Raw genomic sequence first — 16,003 nt, forward strand, 5'->3', positions numbered from 1 at the left:
AAAAAAATATCTTTGCCCTTAAAAAAAAGACAGCGCGAAAGAGAGCGAGAGACTACATTTCCCAGAAGCCTCTCGTTCCCCACGCTGCCGCAGTCTTGCGCAGGCGCCGCCAAGGCCAAACGGCCACGTCCGTCACGTGGATATTAACCAGCCAACCCGGTTTGAATCTCATTTTTTTCCTCTCGCCCCCCTTCAGGAGCGGTTGTGCGATCAGATCGATCTAAGATGGCGACTGTGGAACCGGTGAGTGTTGCCTTCGGCCCCCACCCCCACCGGGGCCCGCGCTCCGTCTCCCTTCCGACTGCGGGACCTGCGCACGCCGCCGAGCATGCCGAGGAGTCCGGGTCCCGTCCTTAAGAGTGTTTACTGCCCAAAGCATTTTTTTTTTAAAGACCCACTTCACTTCACTTTGAAAATTAATTTTCCTTGTGTGTTTTCTTTATCCATTTTCCTCTCCAACTAGGCATTATTTTAAACTTAGTTGAAGCAAGCAGATCCCAGAACAGAAAGTTGGGAGTGACCGCCCAAAGGAGAGGGTATCTTGGTCCTAGTTTGGGTTTGCCAGCACCGGCTCCCTGAAACTTCTAGGCCTGCCTGTGTGGCTGTTTTAGGAATGTCACACCTAAGTGACATGACATTGCTTTAGAGGTATAATGGAGTTTATTAGCAACCAGAAATCCTTTGACACTCTGGAACCAGTTCTAGACCAGGGTTGCCAGATATTTTTGTATATCTAATGCTAGTTTGTGCTTTTGGTAATGGTCTACCAATTTGCTTAACCTATTTCAAAAACTAGCCATGGGAAAGCTATATATATATATACACATATATATATACACACACACACACACACACACACATATATATATGTGTGTGTGTATATATGTATATATATATGTGTGTGTATGTAAATATATATATGCTCCCCCCCCCCCCATTACATTGATGTAAACTATTCTTACCTTGTTGCCAGAATTTAGGGGAGTTTGTCTGCTTGATTACTTGTTCTTTTATTAGTATCAGTTTTCATTTATGTTCCTGGAAATTAGATTGACTGCAAAACTGTCTCTTAGGTTTCTGATACAATTAGCTGACTTTGGGATATTAATGTTACATAGGTAAAGACTTAGGAGAAATCTGTAAAATTTTAATTTTAATTTTAATTTAAATCCCTTTTAATGGGTTCTGATGTTCACTTTTGACCGTATCTGTTGTCCTACCCACTTTACCAGTGTCATTAAAAAAAAAAAAATTACAGCTGGTAATGGTGGCAAGGCTAAAGCTTCTAAACAGTAATAATGTATTCTGTGAAATTTCAGTAACATTTAGGTCCTTCAGATTTTGCAAAATAATGCAGGTTTGTTTCAACAGCACAGCACAGAACTACAGAGTGTTGAAGGACTATTTTGAGTCAGTAAATATTTATAGACCCTGATTTTAGAACATTGTACCAACAAAGTTATACAAGATGTGATTCTATACCTTGTTTAATGTAACTGCTTAGTGAGCTTAATTCTCAATCAATGATACAGTATTGTGATTGTTCTAGTGCTGTCCCAGGATGATTTGGATTCTGCATTTAAATTTGGGGAGTAGTGAACCTAAAAATCTAAAGTGTATGAAAGTGGAAAGCCAGATTGAAACTATAGTAGTTTGAGGATATATAAAATAGTGCAGAATTGTTCATTTTTGGTGAAAATTTTTAGTACTTTTAATGCATCCTCGTCCACAAATTATTTATAATTTTTTGGACAACTTTAAATAGTGGTTTTTTTTTTTTTTTTAAGCAGCTGATTAGTATTGGTTGCAGTTGAGGTATGCATGCTTAAGCCTACAAAGTGTTTGTTCATTGCTGTTTCAGCTAGCTTCTAACTTTTCTTACTGCTTTTTTGCTGGGCATAACAAATACTTAAAAGAACCATGTTGGTTTGTTTGTTTGTTTTTTTCCTCCTTGTCCCACCTTTCATAGGGGACTTTTTATCTGTGTACATAAAATATCAGCGATTTCTATTTGATATTGTGTGGTTTTTCTCAAGTTTGTGTGTATAAGTTCAGTTATATTAAAATTGTTGAGAAGCTTGATAGGGTAAATTAAAGGAAGCATTTTCCCTCTTTACAGCGAATATGGCAATATTTTGAACATTGGGGTAAACAATACTCTTCTGTTACTCTTTTGGCATTTGAAATGTGGCTGGATCAAATTAGACTTACTATTAATTGGTGAAGATGGCAAGGCCGTTTCCCCAGGCCATCTTGTCTCCAGCAGGACATGTTTCTTTAGCTTTATCTTCATTCTGTATTCTTTATTATTGAGCTTTTTTTTTTTTTAACTTGTTCTTTTTCTTTTAAATTGATACATTTAAATGTATAAATCTATACATTTATTGTATTCTAGATGTCCCCTTTGTTGTTTTTTCTTTTTCGCATTGACCCCCTCCCCCCGTACTTGTAGTTCTTTTTAAGGTAAGAGATTACATTTTTTTTTTTAGTTAAACTGAAGGTATATAATTTTACTTGTTTTTACACTGTGTCTCTTCAGTATGTAAAGTTGTACATTAATTTCAAAAGTGGGATTAACTTGGACGGTCATCTGATCTGTTTCTTTTTTTATCCTTTAGAAACATGCTTTGTATTGCAGAGTTTATTTATTAAAAGTAAATAAGGCTTAAATACATATTGACAAATATGTCATGTAATTCAGTGTTGTTTATTAACCAAAGACTTGATTGACAAGCAGATCTTGCAAATTAATATGCATGTTCTTGCTTTAATGAAAGAACTCAGTATATAAAAATTCATTCATAAAGCAACTAAATGAATCTGTTATTTATATTCCAAATTTCACTTCATTTTATACTTTGAATTACTAGTATGCATAATTGTTTGACACGGAAAAATTCAATTTAGAAATACACAGTTCACACACTAAAAATGTAAAATTAATTATGTAAACTTACCCAATTTGGACAGAAAACTTTAAGCAAAACATTTTAATAAAATATTCTGTTTAATTTATGGTTAAGAATATAGAAATGCCAACAGTCTTAGACATAACAAGGAACCTGTGAAATAGTTGTTCTAGCAATGGTAATTTCTACTTTTCCTTCCTTGCTACTACTGGAAATTTTCTGGTTCTTCTGGTACCTGTGACTTGTTCTGTCTTTGTCATAGAGACTCTTTTGAGCAGTGGAAACAAATATGGGTTATAGTCTAACTTAAATATCTGTATGACCTTGCAGACTGAACATTCTAAATCTAGCTAAAAAATGGAAATAAGATATCTTATAGTGATTTTGATGTTTTAATGCAGTATTCTGAGATGGCAGTTTGTCATTTATGAAGAACTAAATGAAGTTTATAGTACTCCATGAATATGTTGCATGCCGGTGTACCCATGCATACATAGTGTATACACCTTTTCCTCTCTTTGCTAGGAAATTCACATAGCTGCCTTTTGATTATCAGTCCTTGGCCATTAACAAGAAATGCAAAGCTTATTTATGATCCACAATCCTCAGATACTCTTCCCACTCCTATCTATATCGTAAAAATCACTAGTGTTTCTTCAAAAGTTCCTAATTGTGTCCGAAAAAAAGAATCACATTTGTCTCTTATGTGCTGAATAAGTCACTTCCAGGAACTGAGAATATAATCAGAAAAGTAAGATTTTTTTGCTCAGTTGGAACTTTTTTAAAAAAAATATATTTTTATTGATTTCAGAGAAGAAGGTAGAGGGAGAGAGAGATATAAACATCAATGATGAGAGAGAATCATTGATCAACTGCCTTCTGCACGCCACCCACTGGGGATCGAGAGCCCACAACCCGCCAGTTGGGACTTTTGATACATTATCCCACAGAAACAATGGGAAGCTGTACTTTAGTCACACTGTGTTCAGTAAGTTTCTGTGGAATTATGACAAATCTAACTGGCATTGGATTTCAAGCAAATGACTTAATAAAAATGACCTTTTAAACACAGTCTGTTACATCTATTTTTAATGTAGGCAGATCTTTATTTCTTAGTAATAGCTAAAATAAAGCACTTGCAGTATATACTTGTCAGGCACCACACTAAATGCTTTTTTTTTTAATTGTCTAAAGTTTTACAAATGTCTCCCTTTTCCATAATTGACACCCCCCCCCCACTAAATGCTTTATATATATTAATCCTTACAAGCAGCCCTCTGAGGTAGGTAGTATTCTTATTTCACAGATGAGGAAATCAAGGCACAAAGAGATTAAGTAACTTTGTGTGACTAACTTGTCCAAGATCACACAGCTAGTAAGTAAGTGGTGGGGTGGAGTTCAAACTAAAGCAGCCAAGTTCCAGATATGTGTTCTTAACCATGACACTCTTTGCAATAGGCAGGCAATGTGCTTTCCTTATGCAACTTGGGAAGATTAGTTTGATAAACACTTCACTAGATATTTTGCTATAGCTATAAGATAAAATGTGTGGATATTTGTTTTTAGGCTACCACAATGTTTGGTAACTGAAGTACAGAATCATATGAAAATAAATAGCAACTTGGTCTCTGCATCTGAGGACTAAACGAGTAGTTATTACTGGTCATATTTTAGTAATTGGTCCAGAACTTTATGTGTAGATTTCTCAAGAAAGTGAATGGTCAATTCCTGTCTCCATTTTCTCATTTAATTTCTGGACCTTGGTAATTCAAATGATTGGCCAGTTAAAATATTTTGCTAGTGAAAACAGTAGTACATTTAAAAAATTTTGAGATTATGAAATTTATTCTCCACTACCTTTGTTCTTTCAGTAATTTTGGTGAGAGGTTTGGCGAAGAGTTAAATAGTTGTTTTGAAAAAAGTTTTCAGCTATAATATGTTCCTAGTCTTAAAAGCAAAATCGTTTGGGGAAGGTAGTAATAAGACCTAAAGATTTCTCTGAAACTCATGGCTTTACAGTAATTTTTAAAGCTAAAATATACATAAGCATGTTTTTAGTTGTATATTTTAAACTTGTTATTGTAAAATGCTATACAGAAATTAGTTATAATCTTTAAGTATTAACTAAGGCAAGAAAATTTGATATTTTAATTGGAAAGATAAAACATAGTTTTTTCCTAATATTCGTAACATCTTAGGATAAATACATTTTATAGGGTTCTGGCCTCAAGCTTTATTACTATTCTTTTCAAAAAAGAAACAAATTCAACCCAAACTAAAAAGTGCTTTATCTTCAGTAAAACTCCTCCTAGCTTAAGAATAAAGTCAATGTGTAGGTCATCATCATACACAAATAAATTAAATATAAAATCAAAACTAAAAGGATGTACCAGATGATTTATGGGCAGTGGCGTAGTGGGAAAAAAAAATTTTATATATATATATATATATATTTTTTTTTTTTTCATTTTAACTTGTAAACTTTTTAAAAAATAATGCTTAGGATTGTGAAATATCTTGGATTTTGGTTTATAGTATGTAGGTTTTAATTATTTATTTTTTAATCACTAATATGTGCCCATGGCCTAAAATTTAAATAGACCTTTTTAGCAATTGTTGACGTCTGTGGTCCTGTTTTCAGAATAATGTTTTAAAATATTTCAAATAAAATACTTAGAATTATAAAAGAATTCAGTTACATTTATGTGTACAGTAAGAATTAAGTGAGTTAACATGAAACATTAAGGAAGCTACATGGCACAGGCTATGTGCCATCCAACATGGCAGACACTAGCCACACATGGCTATTGAGTACTTGAAATGTGACTAGTGCAACCAAGAAAATTAATTGTAAACTCTAATTAATTTAAATATAATTTTAATTACTTGAAATTTAATTTCATATGTAGCTAGTGGCTACCAAATTGGATAACATAGCTCTAGATTCTACACATATTCTGGTGTATATAAACATATGCATCTGTAGTATATTTGCCTTAATTTTGTACAACGAATATGACCAATTTGGTTGGATAAGTTACTGTTTAATTCTATCCTAGGAAAACTTCTATTTTAATCTTTCAAAGATAATTGTTTGGTCTTGTATGGAATTAAAATTGTCCTAAGGCTTTTTTTTTTTTTTGCTATTTAAAAACTGTGTGAATAGGGCAGTACTTTACATTGTTCAAAACTCAAATTTTGTCCAAAAGAGTATACTGCAAAGTCGTCTTAACTGATCCCATCCAGGTGGATTACCTCTAGAGGTAACTAACATTGTCACTTTGTATCTTTCCGTAGAGATTTGTATATATAGTACAAGCAAATATGTATATTCTTTTTTTAAAATCCTAACCCAAGGATATATTTATTGATTTTAGAGAGAGGAAGGGAGGGAGGAAGAGAAAGCAAGAGAGAGACAGACACAGAGACATCATGTGAAAGAGAAACATCAACTGGTTGCCTCCCTTATATGCCCCGACCAGGGATTGAACCCGCAACCTAGGTATGTACTCTGACTGGGAATTGAACCCGCAACCTTTTTGATGTATGGGGTGACGCTCCAACCAGTTGAACCACCTAGCCAGGGCTGCATATTCTTTAAAGAAAAAGTGGTAGCCAACTGTTATGTACAATGTTCTGGCATATTATGATATTCACCTAATATGTCTTTTAGAGCATTGCATATCAACACATAAAGCTTTCTTTTCTGATGATATGTATTAAATGGTTTGGTCTCTTTTTTTTCCATTTCATCATCTTGTGATTTATTTAAATGTTGTTCCCAGACACATATGTGGGGTAGCATATGTCCTCATTATTACGTAGTAACACATAACTTGATGCTCAGTGAGAATCTTCACGTGTACATGGTTTGGTCTTGATCATAGTTATTTCTATATTGATCAATGTTTAGATTATTTGTAATCATTTCCTATTTCAGTGCTCTGATCAATAACCTTTTTCTCTATATATCATTTCCATACTTGAGGTAGTATATCTGTAAGGTAAATGTTTTTGCAACAATGTTAAAAATGTAAAAACTCAAATGGTCAAGTAAAAACACTTCTTGTCTTAGCCAATTTGGCTCAGTGGAAAGAGCGTCAGTCTGCAGACTGAAGGGTCTGGGTTCAATTGCAATCAAGGCTTGATCCCTGGCCCTGGTCAGGACATGTGTGAAGGCAACCAATCGATGTGTCTCTCTCACATCAATGTTTCTCTTTCTGTCTCCCTTCCATTTTCTCTAAAAATCAATGGAAAAATATCCTCAGGTGAGAATTAATAAAACACAAAACAAAAAAAGAAACTCCCTTCTGTGACTATAGTTGGCTATCAGACTACTTTTTTTTTTAAAAATATATTTTATTGATTTTTTACAGAGAGGAAGGGAGAGAGATAGAGAATCAGAAACATCGATGAGAGAGAAACATCGATCAGCTGCCCCCTGCACATCTCCCACTGGGGATGTGCCCGCAACCCAGGGATTGAACTCGGGACCCTCAGTCCGCAGGCCGACGCTCTATCCACTGAGCCAAACCGGTTTCGGCCAGACTACTTTTTTTAAAGCTCCGCCCCTTTCAAATTGTGAAATGTTTATATGTAGAAAAAAATATAAAATACATATGTGCAAAAGTGTTAGAGTAATAGACTGAAGAACCATGTATTCATGATCACATTCATATTTCCTCCATCCTGACTTATGTTAATCCTTCCCTTGAATTTTTAAATGGTATAATTACAGTTTAATCCAGTGTTATATGTTCCTTTTAGCAATGTGTTTTAGTTAGAAAAACTAAAACTTAGATGTGTAAGAAAAGGTTGTTAGATGAAGTTCCCAAGAGAAGATAAGCTGAACACCTTTTCTGGGTTATTGTTTGGCTTTCACTTCCTGGAATTACTACTAGAGCCCCTCTTGGGGAAACCAGTAGGTAAGATCATGAACGTGTTCTGAGAAACATAAGGCTACAGTTACCTGATCGGGCTGTGGTGTGGGCCAGCTAATTAACCTTCACTTAGGAGAGTGGTCTGTGGGAGTGAGCTGCTCTATATATTTTAAGAGTTAGGTTAAAGCTGAACTATTCGGGTACGGGTGTGAAATTCTTAGCTGTTCCAGGGAGCAGGGCACCGAGGAGAGAAAGCTTCGTGAACACATGGTTAAATATAGATAAAAGTTCGGGCTAGGAAATCGGTGTGTGTGTGTGTGTGTGTGTGTGTGTGTGTGTGTGTGTTTTAAGGGTAGAATAATAGGCATCTTTGTCATAGCAGCCTTATCAAATGAAGGTAGCTTGAATCACATTACTCTAATCTGTACCACTGCTCTCTATATCTGGTGCATACCTGTCTTTCTTGAATCTCCTTTTATTTTTCTCTGATTCTCTCTCATCTGACTTCTTTGTTGCATCTCTTCCTTTTCTGTGTCCCTTTTCTTCCTTTTATTTGGTTTCTTGTTCAATTTGGTGGATCACATCTCCAATAGTTTTTGAAAATAGTTACCAATGAGAGTTAAAGATTTTTGAGATCTTGCATGTTAATGCAATATACACACACACACACACACACACACACACATACTAGTGGCCTGGGTGCACGAAAATAGGGGGGGGGGGGGGGGGGCGTCGTCCCGCAGGGCCCCTGCTCCCTCTCACAGTACAGGAACCCTCAGGGGATGTCCTACTGTCCGAAGTCTGGCCTCCCTCTGTGGGAAGCGACCAGGCCGATCAGGGGAAGGTGCCGCCCCCATCCCCCCGCCTCTGCTGCCACTGCCAGCTGCCACAGCTTCCTGCCCTTGTCCGGAAAGACGTCCGGCTGTCTGGTCTAGTTAGTATATTATGCCTTTATTATTATATATATATATACTAGAGGCCTTGTGCATGAAAATTCATGCACTGGGGGGGGGGGGGGGTCCTTCAGCCCGGCCTGCCCCCTCTCACAGTCCAGGAGCCCTCGGGCGGGAGGCGATCAGGGGAAGGTGATGCCCCATCACACTTCTGCTGCTGCCACTGTCGGCAGCACAAGCCTCAGCCGGCCCTCCGCGGCGGCGCAGCCGCCATCCAAAGCTTGCCTGTGCCTTGGGCCAGCCCTGGGCGCCTGGGGGGCTGAGGAGACTGGGGGTCTCCGGAGGCAGGCACATGGAGTGGCTGGGCCCGCCTAGGGGCAGGCCTAGCCTTGCCATGCACCTGCCGCCCCGGCAAGGCTGAGGGGACTGGGCGCCGCCATCTTGTGGCTGTGGGTATTGCCATATTTGAGGGCGTGATGGTCAATTAGCATATTCCCTCCTTATTGGCTGTGGGCACTGCCATATTTGCAGCGGCGTGAGGGTCAATTAGCATATTCCTTTATTAGATAGGGTGTCTGTGTGTGCATATATATGTAGTTTGGTTGGGTATAGAATTCTTTTTTTAAAAATATATTTTTATTTCAGAGAGGAAGGGAGAAGGAGAGAGAGAAACATCAATGATGAGAAAGAAACATCGATTGGCTGCCTCCTGCATGTCCCCCACTGGGGATTGATCTGGCAACCTGGGCATGTGCTCTTGACCAGAATCGAATCCATGACCCTTCAGTCTGTAGGCTGATGCTCTATCCACTGAGCAAAACTAGCTAGAGCTGGGTGTAGAATTCTTCAGAATTTGAAGTGATTGCTTCATGGCCAGTTTCTGTTGTGGCTGTTGATTTCTGATGGCTGTTTTTTTTTTTTTTCATGTGACCAGTTCTCTTCCTCCCCAGAAATTTGTAAGCTCTTTCCTTGTTCCTATTTAACAATGATATGTTTTAGTATCAGTATTTTTAATGTTTTTATTGATTTTAGAGAGAGAGGAAGGAAGAGGGAGAGAGAAACATTGATTGGCTGCCTCCTATACCTGGGAACAGAACCCACAACCTGGACATGGGGCCTGACTGGGAATCTAACTGGCGACCTTCCAGTGCATGGGATGACGCCCAACCAACTGAGCCACACTCACCAGGGCTAGTATGAATATTTTTATTGGTTGTGCTGAGTACTTATTAGACTTTTTCAATATGGCAACAACTCATATTCATCACATCTGACATTTATTATTACTAGTCACTTTTGACATTATTATTTTCCTCTCTTTTTTTCTCTTGGAAACAGTTATTCAGATAGTATATCTACTGGACTGGTTCCCTGACTTTTAAAGAAAAATTAAATCTTGCTCTCAAATTCCTTCTCTTTTTGCTTTATTTTTTGGGAAATTTCATTTATTTTCCAACTTTTTCTGCCTGATATTAATTTTCAGATGTATATTCTCTCTCTCTCTCTCTCTCTCTCTCGTCTTCTGAATTTTCACTTTTATGGTTTCTTAGAATTGTTATGGTTTCTTATTTTTGTATGTATACAAAATCTCAGCTTACTCTTTTGAAGGATACAGGTACATACTTTATTTATTTTTATATGTACATACTTTAAAAGACATTTTCTTTTTTGCTGTCTGTTTCCTCCAAGTCGCTTATTTTTAAAAAAAATATATATTTTATTGAATTTTTACAGAGGAAGGGAGAGGGATAGAGAATTAGAGACATCAATGTGAGAGAAACATCGATCAGCTGCCTCCTGCACACTCCCTACTGGGGATATGCCCGCAACCAAGGTACATGCCCTTGACCGGAATCGAACCTGGGACCCTTGAGTCCGCAGGCCGACGCTCTATCCACTGAGCCAAACCAGTTAGGGTGCTTTTTTTTTTTTTTGAACCCATATGGCAGCAATCCTAGTCACTTGGAGTAGGGGGAGGGGAATTCAGGAATCTAGTTATTTCACAAACAACTCTCATAGAATTCTCTTTAATTATGCCCTTCCTTCACTACCCCTTTCTAAAGGTGCTGTCAGCTGCTGGACTTGAAGGATTTAACTGTGCACATTGATTAGTTACCACTTATCCTCCATCTACATTCCAGCTCTTTTACCCTGCTCTCCCCATTGTTGTGGGCTTATAAAAGATATCTTTACTATAGTTTTAGTGAAATTTTGCGAGGGAACAAAATTAGAGTCACTCATTTAATCAAACATTTCAGTGCCTGTCTTATGCCAGGCACTCTTAAGTGGTAACCCAGCTCTCTGTGGACCTCACGGTTACTGCATTACTGAATAGAAAAGAAATAAAGAAGAGTTACCATGACATTTTAGAAGTAACTTCTTGTTGCATTCTGATTATAGATTACAGTGTTACATGCTTTTTCTATAACTAGGCAAAAAGTACCAGGAATAGTAAATCAAGCAAGCAATTTGCATCATTCATGTACCCAAGTGCTAGTGCCTTCAAGTGGACAGGAATTGTATATCTAACAAGTAATTTGCAGTATCCTATTCCTGTGTAATAAAAGGGTAATATGCAAATTGGCCCTAATGGTGGCACGGCTGGTCGCTATGCCACTGACCACCAGGGGGCAGATGCTGAACGCAGGAGCTGCCCCCTGATGGTCAGTGTGCTTCCACAGGGGGCGTGCCGCTCAACCAGAAGCCGGCTCATGGCTGGCCAGCGCAGCAGTGGTGGCGGGAGCTTCTCCTGCCTCTGCGGCAGCGCTAAGGATGTCTGGCCAGGGAGCAAGCCTAAGCTAACAGGTGGACATCCCCCAAGGGGTCCCAGACTGCGAGAGGGCACAGGGTGGGCTGAGAGACCCCCCCGAGTGCACGAATTTTTGTGCACCAAGCCTCTAGTTCATAAATATAAGCTATACAACTCTACTGAGGAATACAGTGGAGAACTTTAATAAATGAAGAATCATAATTTACTTTTGAAAAAGATTTATTATTGGGAAGATGTTAATTTTTCTTGAATATCTAAATTCAGTACAAACTGAATCAAGAGGCCAAAATCTTTGCAGCTAGGTAGGGAACTACACTTTATATTGGATTCCACAAACTGACCTTTGGGCTATTTTTGTGTAGCCTGCTAGCTAAGAATAAATGATAGAAAGATCACCAGCCTGAAATATTTACTCTCTGGCCCTTTATAGAAAAGTTTGCAAGCCCTTGCTTTATAAAATGATTGTGAGGTTTATTTGAAAGAATAAATGAGAATTGGCAGAAAGTTTTTGAAAAGGAAAAGGGGCAATGGGGAACTTGTTCTACAACGAGAAAAAAGCATTACTGAACAAAGATAACTTATAAACATGTCATATCGATGCATGTGGGGACTGACATCACTGGAATAGAGTGAGCAGTCCAGAAGTACACTCAGGTATATATTTGGGATTCAGTATAATTTTGTTATAACAAATTTGAAACATTTAGATAGACATGAGGAAAATAAATATCAGTAATTTCAATAACGAGCTGTCCTATGGTAATACTTTGGTGTACCTGTTTGTAGGTTCTTTTTTTTTTTTTAATATATTTTATTGATTTTTTACAGAGAGGAAGGGAGAGAGATAGAGAGTTAGAAACATCGATGAGAGAGAAACATTGATCAGCTGCCTCCTGCACATCTCCTACTGGGGATGTGCCCGCAACCCAGGTACATGCCCTTGACTGGAATTGAACCTGGGACCTTTGAGTCTGCAGGCCGACGCTCTATCCACTGAGCCAAACCGGTTTTGGCAGGTTCTTTTTTATCTTACTGTATCCTTCTTTGTGCCTTTTTCTTTTCCTTTTAAATAGACTTTATTTTTTAGAGCAGATTTAGGTTCAGTACAAAATTGAGAGGAAGGTGCAGAGGGTTTTTTATGGTATGCCTCCTGCCCTCCCACATGCATAGCCTCTCCATTATAAATATCCCAGACTGGTAATTCTATTCTTTATTTTTTGAGGAGCTTCCATACTGTTTTTCATAGTGGCTCTACCAGTTTACATTCTCACCAGCAGTGAGTGTGGGCCCTCTTCTTTCACGTCAGTCTGTTTGGCTTTTGAGTTCTTTCCAGTTGAACTTTTCTCGTTTGTACTTGTGTCCATCCCTCTTCGAACACTGAAGAAATCTTTCTTGAAAACAGTTGATACCAACTTAGCATGCTTTCTAATGGAGCTGCCAGTTTCTTTAACCTCATCAATGTTCTTTTGATGCTTATGAACAGTTAAATAGTTATACAACACTATCCCTTGTTGCAATTCTTTGAAGATGCCACTCTTTTTTTTTGTCTTTCACATCTGCCTTGACTCTGCACATCATTTCCCATTCCTGCTTCTTATTAAGCTGTTTTCTTTTTTCTAGTCTCTTCTGCTTTAACTTTTCTTTTTCCTTTTCCAGCTCTTTGTTTTTGACCAGAATAGTGGGTTTACTTTTAGGTGTTTTTGTTGTTGTTTGCTTTTTGTTAATCCTCACCCCAGGATATTTTTTTCTATTGATTTTCTAGGGAGAATGGGAGGGAGTGAGAGAAGAGGGGAGAAAGAGACAGAGAGAGACACACATCAATGTGAGAGAGACACATCATTTGGTTTCCTCCTGCATGTACTCCGACCAAGGCCAGGGATTGAACCTGCAGCCCAGGTACATGCCGTTGACCTGGAATTGAACCCACAACCCTTTGGTGCATGGACTGATGCTCCAACCACTGAGCAACACTGGCCAGGGCAGGAGTTTTTGGTTAATGATTTTAGCTATGCCATTTGGCCTGCCCACATTAGTTTCAACACTAGCTTCTGCAGTATTTTCATTCTCATAGTGTTCAACTTATGTTCATTGTCAGCTTCTTTTTCATTTTCAGAAGAAAAGTGGCTCTTTTCCAATCCATACCTTTCTGTAGAATCTCCAATGTTGGTAGCATCTCTGACCTCATCTTCCAGCTCCAATGCTACAGCCCTGGCTGCCATTTTATCTTATTTTTTTAGTGACTTTTTCAGGTCCCACCCACCCCACTCACATGAGCTCTCAATGGCCAGGGTCATATTTCCACACTGAAAGCATCCCTTCCATAGTTACTTTTACATGAGTCTTCTGGTAGCCTTTGGTTTAAGCAGATTGACATTTAATTTTTGTTCTTAGACTTGTTATCATTCTAGAGCAGTGGTTCTCAACCTTCTGGCCCTTTAAATACAGTTCCTCATGTTGTGGCCCAACCATAAAATTATTTTCGTTGCTACTTCATAACTGTAATGTTGCTACTGTTATGAATCGTAAATATCTGATATGCAGGATGGTCTTAGGCGACCCCTGTGAAAGGGTCGTTCGACCGCCAAAGGGGTCGCGACCCACAGGTTGAGAACCGCTGTTCTAGAGCATCACATATTTATTTCTTAGATCTCTATTATCACACTCTGAATTTATAATTTTGTCCTAAGCTATATAGCTGTGCAGAGTAACTTGGTTTTTGAGATATTAGTGCTACCTTGACAGTTCGTTTATTTTAAATATAATAAGATGCCTACAAGTTTTTATAGTAGTTAAAAGTTAAGGATATGTGCATTCAAGTTTGATTTGTTTTGTTAATCCTAGCCCAAGGATATTTTTCCATTGGTACTTCTTTTTTCTTTTTAGAGAGGGGAAGGGAAGGGAGAGACGGAGAGAGAGAAACATAGATGTGAGAGAGGCACATTGATTGGTTGCCTTCCAAATGCACCCCGGCCTGCACTGGGGATTGAGCCTGCAACTGAGATATGTGCTCTTGATGGGAATTGAACCCTTGATCCTTCAGTGCGAGGGCCGATGCTCTAATTAACCACTAATCCAGACTGGCCAGGGCTCAAGTTTCAAATTGTTCAAGATCAGAAACTCAAGTGTGGCTTGTAGGGATTTTTTTATATGCTAGTAAAATGTGGTTAAGTATAGCTTGCTGTCTATCTAGAAATGTCAGTTTTTATCTATAGTGCAACAAATTTAAGCAACTATGTTCACACAAGTCTAGTGTTAGTCATTACTACTTAATTAGATTAGTGTTACCTAGTAGATTAAACATCTACATATTGCATTTTACAATATTTTTATTTTTAATTATTTATTTTAAAAGTCTTTATTGTTGAAAGTATTAAATATGTCCCTTCTTTTTGCCCATTGACCCCCTCTCCAGCCCACCTAGCTCCTCCTCCCCCCAGGCCTTTACCACCCTATTGTCTGTGTCCATGGGTTATGTATCTATGCATATAAGGTCTTTGGTTGATTACTTCCCACCCACTGCCTCTCCCCTTAGATTCCATACTGTGTTCCATGTTTCCATGTCTCTGGATCCACTTTGTTCATCAGTTTATTTTGTTACTTAGATTCCACATGAGTGACATCATATGATACTTGTCCTTATCTGACTGACTTATTTCACTTAGCATGCTGTCTCAAAGAGTAAGAGATTCTTTTTTTTTTTACTACCACAGCTTTTTTTTTTTCTTTCTTACCAAGGCAAGCCTGAGAGTTTATTTTCTAAGAAATGCACTTCTTTCTCATGGGAGAACAATTCTTGAAACTAGGAGACAACCCACAAAGGAGTTTGGTGAATGCTCATAATGTCACTAAGGCCATTGAGTCATTTGCCTCTCCTCTTCTATTAAAGCTGTAGACATAGCCCTTGTTAGTGCCTTTTTGTTTTATGAACATGTCCCATTGTGGTTCAGACCAGCAATGCAAAAAGGTGAAAGCAATTTGTTGAACTAGATGAGCAAGTGATTTCTCAGGGATTGACCCTTGATCTTTTCCAGGACAACATTTCCATAACTAAATTGGGACTTCGTGTTTTTTGTGTTTGTTTTTTTTAAGAAAAATGATCTTAAATATAATAATATTACATGCAATGAACACCAATTATTCACGAAAAATGATCTTACATATAGTAATATTACATGCAATAAACATATTTCAAGAATGAAAGAATTTTAAGTATAATATTACCAAAACTGTACTAACATAGTATATCACAAAAGTTGTAGGAGATATTAAAAATCTGCAAATAACAGGATTACTTCTATTATATTCTAGTATATTTTTCCCCCATCTGGCTCTATTTTCGTTTATCAGTTTATGTTTATTATATGCCACAAATGAGTGAGATCATATCATATTTATATTTCTCCGACAGGGTTATTTTGGTTAGCATGATGCTTTTTTTTTTTAAATAAATATATTTTATTGATTTTTTACAGGGAGGAATGGAGAGGGATAGAGAGTTAGAAACATCGATGAGAGAGAAACATCGATCAGCTGCCTCCTGCATACTCCCTA

General features: G+C 37.8%; 1 protein-coding gene across 1 annotated transcript in view; it reads left to right on the forward strand.

Annotated features, from left to right (window-relative positions):
* The first annotated feature begins 151 nt into the window (after positions 1-151).
* EIF4E (eukaryotic translation initiation factor 4E) overlaps positions 152-16,003 on the forward strand; it is a 42,900-nt gene continuing 27,048 nt past the window's right edge. The window contains exon 1 of the mRNA XM_005877989.2: positions 152-243. Coding sequence (XP_005878051.1) covers positions 226-243 — 18 coding nt within the window. The 5' untranslated portion in view covers positions 152-225. The remainder of the gene's footprint in view (positions 244-16,003) is intronic.

The sequence above is a fragment of the Myotis brandtii genome, unplaced genomic scaffold, assembly GCF_000412655.1.
Source record: "Myotis brandtii unplaced genomic scaffold, ASM41265v1 scaffold538, whole genome shotgun sequence".
Taxonomy (NCBI): Eukaryota; Metazoa; Chordata; class Mammalia; order Chiroptera; family Vespertilionidae; genus Myotis; species Myotis brandtii.